This window comes from Sciurus carolinensis, chromosome 15, assembly GCF_902686445.1.
Source record: "Sciurus carolinensis chromosome 15, mSciCar1.2, whole genome shotgun sequence".
In the NCBI taxonomy this organism is placed as follows: domain Eukaryota; kingdom Metazoa; phylum Chordata; class Mammalia; order Rodentia; family Sciuridae; genus Sciurus; species Sciurus carolinensis.
In genome coordinates, this window is record NC_062227.1 from 73,632,477 (window position 1) to 73,644,515 (window position 12,039).

Consider the following 12,039-nt stretch of genomic DNA (forward strand, 5'->3'; position numbering starts at 1 on the left):
GATCTCCAAATACAGTTCTGTTCTGAGCTACCAGGGATCCCTATGGATTTTTGAGGAACACGATTCGTCATATTGTGACTTTACTAACATTTATAGCAAAAAAATAGTGCAGCATTTAAAAAATGTGAACAGAAAATACTTGGAGAGATTTCTCTCCATTCACCCTAAGTGTGTCAATAATAATAAATTATTAGAGGAGTTTGTTGCCTAAGGCTTTAGACTGGCCTCATAATTAAATACTTGGAAAAAGATATATTGAGTAAATGTAGAAAGTGCATCCCAGGATTCATACTTGAAATTCTCGACATTGTCTGAATCTTGAGGTTTATGGAAATTCTGCATAAAATAAAGTTTGTAAAAACTTTTCTTGATCTAGTAGTTCATACATTTATTTATCAACAATTCCTTCCCCCTTTTTATACCTGGTAAATGCTCCTAATAACCTATAGAATATATTTAGGGAAATTTTAGGAACTCATAGAAGCTTTGTCTATAGTATTATATTGTTACCCCATCTATGAAATTCCATCTCTAAAAACCTATTGGTTAATGTCTTACATCTTTATAATTTATTAAAATCTTAAGTCTTTTATAATGTATACAATTTATGTTAGATATAGCCTAGATCCCATTGCAAATGAATAATTTTAACAGACTGCAGTAACATGATTACTTCTGCTGGTTTGGTCTTCTAATTGCTTTTACTTACCTTGACAATGCAGGCTGCTAGTGCCTTCATGTTTATCTTCATTGGAATGGTAAATGTTCTCCGAATTCAGTTGTGTTAGTATATAAATTTGGAAATAGAGATTGGCCACAGGAATATAGATGATATAATGTGCCATAAATCCATAAAATATTTCTTTATTATTACAAGTCACTAGGCTATATTTGAGAAAGGGAAGGATTTTCTGTACATGTATTATGCTGGGAAATTCTTAAATTCTTGCAATTTCATTTGGAATATCTTTGAATCATCAGTGTCAAGAACAAATTATACCTAGTAGGTATTTATTCAAAGTTTTATTTTGGAAAAAACACATAAAATCCCTTGTGATTGAAAGGAAATAAATATTGTCTATTGAAGAATTTTCAATTGGTTTCTTTACTTTGAACAGTTTCCCTGCCAGCTCTTGATGCAAGAGAAGGAAACCTGTGTGCTTAGAACTTATGTGAACACCATACTTTCCAATAGCCTTTTATTAGACCTTAAAAATAAAGTACTGACTATTTTATTGGTTTTTAAATATGATAGATAATTACAATATTAATTGTGAAAAGAATTAAGACATGAATAATACTAGGCAACTTGGTGTCCACATAGTATTTTAAAAAGAAAATACTAAAAATAAAATAATTTGAGATTTTACTTGCACTTGGCTTTCTCCTATTCAAATCTCATAAGTCAGGGTAAATTTAAATTATAAACAAATATTCACACCATGAATTCAATGGAGTTTTGGAATTATGACATAGGATTTTTCATTCAGGTTGCTGTCCTGGTAATTGATGCTGGTGTTTATAAAAATGTCTTAAATTCTATGTGAGATCTGCTAGTGAACTAAAAGTAAATAAACATGCCTATTAAATCATTCAGGACCTTCTTGAAAATTATTTCTATCCTGTGCTTCAAAAAATGTTTTTAAAAATCAGTTATTTTTGCTTTGAAACTCTCAAGGACCTTGTGACAAAACAAACTTTAAAAAAGAATTCATCAGTTTATTAAAAACTCTTTACATCTATTCAAATTTACCAGGGTTTATTTTTAGTTTTGATTAGGCAAAGAAGACCAGCAAGTTAAAGCAGACCTCTGGAGAAATTATTTAATAATAATGTTAGATTGCAAAAAGAAATAAATTTGAAGAAGAATGGGATTTAGTTGGGTCATATAATGTGACCCTTAGGGAATGATAATGAAGTGCAAATATGGATTTGATGTTTATCACAACATTTATTTCCCTTTGAAAATGTTTTGCTCTTGAGTTTTCTCCTGGGTCTTAAATATTCAACAATAATAATTGAATTATGTTTTCCGTTTCTCAGGAAGAAGGTGTGGTTCTTGATTCATTAAGATTAAATGAGGAGATGAAACCCAATTCAGACTGCACTGATTTGTTCAGGAATGGTGGTTTTGGAAGCTGTGCCGTGAAGCCTGGGCTTAGATTGCCAGCAGGGAACCCACCCCAGAAGAATGTGGTGACTCAAGTCTCTGCCTGGCAGCTGCCTTTGGGTGACTTCCAAGAAATCCTGTGGAAGGAGAGAGAGTAAGTGCTCATCATTGTCTCCCTGAGCAGAGCCTCTTAAGCCTGATAAGTTGGTCATTTGATGACGCATTTGACCCACATGTAGACACAAGCTGGAAGATCTATGCCTAGGATGTGTGAGTCCCTTGGTTCAATCCCCAGCAAAAAAAGTGTAAGATTTGAAAAGATGAGCTACACCCCCCCACACACAGTATGTATATATATACTTTGAATTTTGAAAGTAACTCATAACTTGTTAATCCTTACCATTCTTCTAAGTTAACTTTCACTGTTAACATGTTATCATCTCTGTTAGCCTCATGGTGATTGTATTTGGATTCTTAGTGTATACTTTTAAAATATCGTGTATTATCTAAATTTTATAGCTTTATTAGACTTTAGTGAGTCAGCAAAGACAAATAAGTGTTAATATTATGAATGGAGAAATCAGTTTTATGACACATTAATCACTGAAAGGGAACCTTACATGCTGTCCGTGGTGGAAGAGAGGAAGCACACTAGACTCATGGCAAGGTGACGTGGAACCCCATCTTGGTCCTGATGTTCTAGCTAGATATTGGGCTGCCGTTTCCCTCGAGGACACAAGGGTGCTGTTATGCTTCCGCTGTCTGTTGTTTGGTAGCTGACTTTCTTAAAGCCTGGTTCTTAAAGCAATGCCTCCACGTACTCTGCCTCATAAGCATGGCTGGGCCTGGATAGCCCCTCTCTCACACATGGCTTCTGCTGGGGTGGCTCAGATTTGCAAGGCAGGGAGCAGGATGTCTGAAGGCTTGGTCACTCACATTTCTGCAGGTTGCTCTTGGTTCTCATCAGGAGTCTGGGCTGGAACTCTCGCCATGTGACTGCTCCGTTTCCTCCCAGCCCAGTGATTAGAGCATCTCAAGATTACCCAGACAATATGAAGCATTTTAATGACCTAAAGTCACAGAGCGTCCCTTCTGACACTTTCTGGTAGAGGCAGTCTCACTGGCTCACTTGGGCTCCAGGGTGAGGGACACTGGAGGAATGTCAGATTGATTCATGGTCACAGCAGGTAGGCTGCAGTCATGTGGGAGACACCTTTGTCCCAGCTTCCTCACGGCACTGTTGTGAGAATTACACACAAATGATGTCTGGGAAAGAGGCCGGTAATGTGAATTACTTGATATGTTGTGTGTGTGTGTGGCTCCTTCATGATTAGCTTAAAAGTATTAGCATAGTGTGGATGGAATTTTTGATGCATTTTAAAATATGCCTCCCAACTCTGAAAGTAATTATTTCTCCATCTCCTTAGTTACAAGACTCTAAGTGGGTAGAACCAGAAAAAGAATAGGGTTGTACACACACCCAATTTGCAAGTATATACTATATAATACTATACATGTCACATATATTAATACTTATATAATATCAATTTTTATAGATAAGTATATAATATGATATATTTAATATCTGGTTTATATTGACTCAAATAGTGATAAGCATGTGCACAAGTCTTTCAAACATACTGCTTATCTGCCATTCCTTCTGTATCAGCCAGAAGTTTCTCAGGAGTCCCTCTGCAATTTTCTAGCAATACTAGTTTCTTTTTTCTCAGGTTTCTTTTCTATGCTTCACAACATTTATAGATTGTGATAAATGTGCATCTGTGTACTAATGTACAGATATTAGTCTACCATCAAGGATAAATTCCTAATAGACGAAATGAACATCAGTATAAAAGGAACACAAATGAGTGGAATTTATGCTTGAACACATGTCGAAAATCTCATCTGGGCCTTGAAGTCTCAGTGCATTCTTATTTCTTGAGGGATTTAGCGCCCGGTAGTTACATACTTCTCTCAAACCTGTCACAGTGTAATAGGAGCAGTGCACTGCATTTCTCCAGATAGAACCTTTTCTATTCTAGGAGGCTGGTTTAATGGTATCCATATGCTACCTTTATGCGTTCAGTCATACATACACGCACAAAACATATTTCTGACTTCCTCATAATGAATTATCAATCCCCAGAGGAAGTAAACTCTCCAGTTCTCAGCTACTTTAGCATGTAAAACATAGGCCAAAGAATAAGGCAGGATGGGAGTCTGACTCGACTCTGGCCCTGTGTTCCTACTGCCTGTTAGAAACAATCCCACGGGTGTCATGAGTCATGATGTGTGTGTTTGTCAATCAGCATTTGCATGGAACCCACAGGAGGCAAGTGCAATCTTTATATCACAAGAGAATGTTCTCAGGGATATAGTATTGCTATGATTCTGTCTAATCTTATAACCCTTTCCTCCTGGAATCTCAGTGAGTGGGTGGTTTCAGTAAAGAAGATATGAATGTAATTTTTTCTGTGTTCCCATCTAGTCTCTTGAGTAGAATAGGAGCCAGCTGCAGAAATGCAGGAATCATTTCCACCCACATCCCTCTCTAGAACCTCCTTATCAAGTCCACTAGAATTATTATGTCGTTCATACTTAGAATATTGTTTAGTTTTCTGCATAACTTCCCAATATACTCTGAAAATGTATGTATATATTTCTGATGACTTAAAGACATCACAGCATGACCAATGTTATTCTACAATATGTACAATCAGAAAAATGAGAAATTATATATTATTGTATATTATATATTATTATGTATTATATTATTTATGTATTGTTGGGGGCTGTGCCAGCCAGAACGGTGCCTGATCACATCGGCGGTGGGGAGGTTAATTGATATAAGCACACTCAGGTGATTTATCACTGGCCGTATTCAGTTAAATCCACGCGCACAATGCGTGCACAGGTGTTCCCGATTGCGCCTGCTCGGGCCTGCTCCTTTTAACCCTTGCTGTGATGGGGCAGCTGGCTCGTCGCCTGATCACAACTGGCGTGGCCCTGCCCTCAGCCTCCTGGAGGGAATATAAGCCGGCAGTGGGTGAGGGTGCGACAGTAAGAGCAGCAGCTAGCAGAAAGAAGCGGAGTAGAAGCCACTAGCAGAAAGGAAGAAGAAAAGGCAGCAAGCAGATAGAAGCAGCTTGCAGAGAGAAGCAACAGGCAGCGGGGGAAGGCAGATCACAGAGCAGAGAATTGAGAACACACCTCTAGATCACAGATAGGTAGATTGTAGTACGTGGACGCATCACTAAGAAGCACCTCAGATAGAAGCACCCTTAGTTCACAGGATGCAGGATGCACCTGTAAGAAGAAGCAGCAGAACTAAGAAGAAATAGATCTCTGATAATCGTAGAAGCCTCTCTTTCTCTAAAACTTTCTCTCTAAGCAAAGTTTCTCTTCCTGATAAGCAAAGTTTCTCTTCCTCTAAGCAAAGCCTATTTTTCTCTCAAAGACTCTCTTCCTCTATAAATTAGTGAATATAGGAAAAATAGTTTATTTCCAGGCCCCTCTGATAAATACCTGTGCAGTTGTTGCCACGGGCAGCGACAATGTATGATCTATCAAAATGTATAAATGCATTCTATTGTCATGTACAACTAATTAGAACAAGTAAAAGAATTTTTAAAAGATATCCCACAGCTACAAAATTTGAAGTGAGGGTAGGAAACCTGATGCTCTTACAGACCTAGGTGAACCTACACAGTAAGAGAGCAGAGTTTTGGCACTACCAAACCATCTGTGAAGAAGAGCATGAGGTAAACTACTTTGAGGAAATGTTTAAGCATACTGATCAGTCTTCTAATTCAACTATAGGAAGCACACTGTCCCTTATAAAATGCTTGCTTTGTGTCATTTAAGCTGAGCTTCAGTCCTTTCTATTTCCTTAATTCATTTTCTATATAAAAGTAGCATGTGTAAATTTTGCTTTGCTTCATTAAGTGTCAAAGTTTGGGTGTAATAAAATGAGATTTAAAATACCATTGAGATGGTATAGTAAGTTAAAAAAATTCAAAAGTTAATATATATTTTATAGATTTAGAAAGAAAATATAAGATAATTCTATTTCATGCATATATGTATATGTATAGCTCAACACAATGCAAAAAGTAATATGCAAATTTGCTTGATATTATTTAATGTTATAAAAGTTAGAAAGTCAGGCCTAGTTGGTTACTTTTTCACTGTTACTAGTGGGACATTAATAAATAAATCTTTGCAGTTTTGACTCTCTGGCACCCTTTGTGTTGGGGCCGTTCTCCAGTTAGTGTTTGAACCCTCCTTACCTCATCAGACTGATTCCACTTCTCTGCCTGGATTATGAAAATGCTAGTAAGTCTCCACCACAGCCTTGCTTGTGGGGAGACACAGGCATTTGACCAGGGCACCCTGTTCAGAAGCTGCCCACTCAGAGGAGCTAGCGCTACCCTGAAGAAGAGGACTTAACTTGTGAGGGGAGGTGGGCCGCAGCTCTGTCCAGGGGTGGCAGTGGCTTCTGGTTCTTCATGAATCACCTGGTGTCTGAAATGGTGGTATCGACACGCCTGATGTCTGTACCTTAGTGGTGGCCGCGGTCCTGCGCTTCTGGAAGATTTCCACGGCTTAATCATAGGCGCTTCTTGCTGCCTGGGTTCGGCATTTGTTCCTCCGGCTCCCCTGGAGGTTCTTTGAGCTATTCTTTTCCACTGAAATAGACTGATCCGAATATATTGGCTTGCTAGATACAAAACTGGTATCAGGAGAATGTTGAGGCAGCTGTCAGGAAAGGCTGCAGGCAGTGGGTGGGACTTCTTGGACCATTTCTGTGGCTTGTCCCTGGCTGCTTTACCTCCAAACCTTGTTCTCTGGCCTTTTTGGGTCTATTTAAAAGCAACTTTTCTCTAATTAAATTAATTACACATGGTTTTGACTGATAGCAACCTGAGAACATTTACTGATAAAAATGTAATTATAAGTAGCTGAGAATGCAAATACAAAATGACAGGAATGTTGCTTGTGAAAATATATGTGTACTAACTGTTATTGTTAGCAATTAAATACTAACTCTAAATTTTAGACTATCATAAAAATGGACACCTATATGCTTTTGTTACTCAATTATTTTGATTTCAAAAAAATTTTGATATTGATGATTTATTGGAAAGTACTGATTAGACATTTTTCAATGTAATTTTCCACAGGGCAAAATTATTAGTATTTATTCCTAGATATTAATGTTTTAAGACTGTTCACTTCCAAGAAATGTTTTGAATAGTCTTCCTGTATAAATTTCCATCTACTATGATATCATGATAGATAATAAAGTACCAAAAATTGGACAGAAATATAATCACACCTTTTCATAAAAGTAATTTTAGGTAACATTTTACCTTTTAGAGTCTATAAATTTCATATATATCAATCTGATTTCTAAAAGTTCATAACATCAAATAAAAGATAATCTATTCTTTTTGAGTCCTATGTTTTCAATTTTTTTCTTTTAAGGAATGTGTGCATGAAATATGTAATATTTTTTTAAAAATAAATGAGATTTTTTTCTTTGCCTTTTTAAAGTTCAAGCAGCATCACCCCCATATTCAATTGTACATTTAACTATAGAATTAATGATTTTGAAAATCCCTCTTGAATGGAATAAATTGATTTAGGATAGAAATTAAAGGCTTTTAGGGTGCCCTCTGCTGCATAAATTTGGATGTGCAATATCCTCAATGCTTGAACAAAGCACACATTTTTTTTTTTTTTTTTTTTAATGGGGCCATTCCAAAAATATTCAAGCACCACATTTTCATTTAACAGTATTTTGTGAATTACTTTTCTCCTCATGTTCAAGACCAAAACGTAACATTTTACTTAGTAAAACTACTTGACTTTTTAAGGAAAATAATATGTTAGATATTTATTTAAGACATATGCTTAAAGAGAAAAATTTGAAGTGTTACTAATTTGCCTTAAATAGAAAAACAAGTCATTATTAATTTTAATTTACTTTGGCCAGATTATATTCTATTTATTTCATGAATTCCCTTTGAATATTTAGTCTTGGTCTATATATAACCTAGATGTAGTTATATCTTTATATTTTAAGTGACTGAAATTATATGTGTTACATATGTGTATATATTGAGATGATATTCTTGAACTGGTGAAAAAGAATAACGGCTCCGATAATTTTGATAAAACATTAAGCAGCAGGGATCAGCATTCATTCTGCAGTGATCATATTATATTTTGCTAATTCAAATTATTTTGCCTGGAAATTTTGACTTAATTTGAATTATTAAATTGTCATTTGATTTCAGTGTAAAGTCAAAAGCTGACACTTGATTTCTGAATATTTAGAATTTTGCATTTGTGATTTAAATATCTAGAATTTATCAAATTTTCAAGTATAATTTTTATATCATTCTATTTTTAAATAAAATAGCAAAATTAATTTTAGGGAAAATATCAAAGCATATTCCATTACACAAATGTAGTTAACTAAAACTTTTGATTTTTTTTTAGTAATTTTACATTTTGTTTGCCTTTTAACTTTTTCAAATAGTGACAAAATACTCCAAGTTTCTATTTGTGTAAATCTAATAAATCAAAATTGTAATTATAATGATTATCTTGAATATTCCAACAAAGTTTCAAGCCTAGTACAATTTTTATACTATTCAACTTAAATTCACAAGTCCTGGTCAATACCCCATACCTTTTAAATATTCTAATATGCATTATCCTCCCAAACTTAAAAAATTTCCTTGTGCCAAATAGGTAATGTATTTCAATATGCAGTGATTTGTAGACTTATTTTCTAACTTGACACAAAATAATATATTTGGTGATCTGATTATTATTTCTGTACATATTTCTTTTCAACATCCCAAACACAATCACTAATTTGGACAGAAGTCAATTATGGTAAGAAGCTTGGGTATTGGCTGGCTGGGTTCCCTCATCAGAAATGGAAGCCAAGGCTTTTAAATGGACCCATAGCCATTCATAGGCACAGTTCTGAAACCTGGACTTCTACACTGAACCTTTTCATTTGGTAATTTTGTTTAATGTATTTATTGTTATAATAAGGGATTGCAAATCAAAGACCTTATAAAAGTTTTTCCAACCCGAGTCTTTTGTAGTTAGGCTAAACTATAAAAATGTCTTTTACATCCTTTTATGGTTTGAGTCATGCAAATGCAATTACATTACTCTTTAATAGGTTCCTTATCCATTTGATTGGATTAAGCTAATATGTTTATACCCTAACACTATTTTGAAATATTCTCATAGCATTGCTACCAGGAAGAGTCATTTTTCTTAGATAGGTAAATGATGCTCAGTTTTGATTCTGCATGCGTTTTCTAGCTTTGTAAATGCATTTCAAGATCTTCCTAATAGCACTTAAGATTACTAAATTTGTGTGTGCTTATTAATTATAATTACAATAAGGCTGTAACTGTCAAATACAAAAATCTCAGTGTTCTGTAACAATCAGAATTAATTTAGCTGAGCTAGCACATGACTTCTTCACTAGCTTCTGCAGCTTCACAACTAATATCCCTTGTCCAAGCTTGGAGATAAGGAATGAGAAAATCAGCTCCATCCATGAAAGTAGGAAAAAGAATGAGGCTGTTTGAACAGTAGTCTAATCTATCACACAGGTGAGGACAGACCAGTTGTAAAGGTTAACACATGCTAATGACAACCCCACATAAAGCAATTATTTTCAGTGACTTACTCTAATGGACATAGTGGGTAAGTTAAAAAAAAAAAAATCAAAGGTTTAGGTGTTAAAACACCAGATTTTATCCTAGTTCTGTTCCTTTATCTACAAGTAGAGAATTAATTTAAATTATTTCCAGGAGTTTAGATAGAAATCACAGTGAAATTGCTCTGTTGAAACTAAATTACAAATATTAAAAATATTTTCTATTCCCAAGAAATGACTGATTTTTAAACTTAGATGAGCTTCTTGGTGTTCTGTGCCATCACAGAAGATGCTTCATTCACAGACAGTTACACTATGAAGATGTGTAAAAACCAAGTTAAGATTAGAAGCATGTATGTCCTTCTGTGGGTGGAAGTAACACAAAGGTGAGGAACTCAGAGAAACTCATGGAAGCAAGCAGAAAAGCCGGGCAGGCAAAGCCAAATTTAATTTGTTTAATCTACTGTGAAGCTACTTGCCAGAAAAACAAATTCAACCAAGTTTTATTCAATATTTAAAATTTTTATAAATTGAAAGCACATTTTCTTCATAATGATCAAAAATAGGGCTGGGGATATAGCTCAGTTGGTTATGTGCTTACCTCACATGCACAAGGCCCTGGGTTCAATCCCCAGCACCACACACAAACACACACACAAAAATTAAAAATGATCAAAAACAAGTATCAAAGTTTAGGAAAAAAGAAAACACAAAATTGGATATACTGCTAAAATTATTTTCATATTATGCCTATTTTACTTTCTTTTAATTCTGAAATTTTTTAGGATGCGTGCTGCTTTGGAAAAGGAGATAGAACGACTGGAGTCAGCTCTGTCGCTGTGGAAATGGAAGTATGAAGAGCTGAGGAACTCGAAGGTAGCCAACGAAGAAGAGGTAGGTTAAGGAGGCCGAGGAGGAAGGGAAGCAGGTGGTCTCTCCTGAGTAGGTGACCCAGTGAACAAAAGGCAGAAGTCTAAAGAAAGCTATTTGAAACCATGTGTCAGTGGGAGGCTTAGTCAGACCCTGGCCCACAAGAGCCTTGTTCTGAATGGCACACTGTTCTGCAGTTTTATGTTAGTATTTTTTTCTGTTTTTAAAAATCTGGGCCGCATATATTTGAGGTGTACAACTTGATGTGTTGACATACCTACAGATAGCGAAGTGGTTCTTGATCAATGTGGCAGTTAGAACTCACTATAGACTCTGGGGAGGGACTGCTCAAGGGCTACCTCCTCACCACCACCATAAACAACTAACTGCTCATGCTCTTTGTTGAAGCAGGCTGAAGTATCAGTTTACCCAGGCGTGTTTAGGTTCTGTTCATGTCAGCATTGTAGTTATTCAGAATCAACCACTGGCCTTTTTACATTTCTTTTGAATTATGGCCTGTAAAATACTGTCATTCACCTTCTCATTTCAATGGTTTATTGATATTTACTATTCAAACAATACAAAAAGAATGAAATCCTGTCATTTGCAGCAATGTGGGTGGAACTAGAGATCATTATGTTAAGTGAAATAAGCCAGGCACAGAGAGACATGGTCTGCATGACCTCACTCAAAGCGAACATAAAAACACCAATGTCATAGAAGTTGGGAATAGAAAGGTAGTGACCAGAGGCTGGGGCCAGTAGGGAGAGAGGCCTGGGGGAGGTCAAGCAGTGCGGAGTAACTGAGATGGGACTGAGATTCGGGTTTGGTATTTCATAGTAGGGCAACTATAGCAATGGTAACACAGTTTCAAAAATCTGGAAGAAAATATCTTGAACATTTTGCCATAAAGAACTGATAAATATTTGGGGAGATAGATATGTTCAAAATGATACACACACTATACAATGTATTCATGTATTGAAACACCACATGGTGCCCCATAAGTATACACAATTTTTAAGTTTTATACATCAGTTAAAAATAAATATAAAAAAAACAAAAAGAAAGCTGGGCATAGTGGTACATGCCTGTAACCCCAGCAACCCAGGAGCCTAAGGCAGGAGGATTGAAAGTTCAAGGACAGCCTGAGAACTTAGGTCCTAAGGAACTTGGTGAGACCCTATCTCAAAATAAAAACAATAAAAGAGTTGGGACGTGACTCTGTGGTAAAGTGCCTCTGGGTTCAATCCTTGGTATCAAAAACAGAAAGAAAGTAATTGTACATATTCTGTGTCCATTGCATCAGGGTAGTGTTTGGGAAAGAAAAATGAGCAAATCGAAGGGAAGAAAATAATGAGCA

The 12,039-nt window shown here is 35.7% G+C and overlaps 1 protein-coding gene across 3 annotated transcripts in view; it reads left to right on the forward strand.

Moving 5' to 3' along the window:
* The window catches only part of Ccdc102b (coiled-coil domain containing 102B), a 154,099-nt gene that overhangs the window by 36,894 nt on the left and 105,166 nt on the right, over nucleotides 1–12,039 (forward strand). For all 3 annotated transcript variants that reach the window (XM_047526624.1, XM_047526625.1, XM_047526626.1), the window contains exons 3-4: nucleotides 2,044–2,264; nucleotides 10,592–10,700. In XM_047526624.1, the coding sequence (XP_047382580.1) occupies nucleotides 2,044–2,264; nucleotides 10,592–10,700 (330 nt within the window). The remainder of the gene's footprint in view (nucleotides 1–2,043; nucleotides 2,265–10,591; nucleotides 10,701–12,039) is intronic.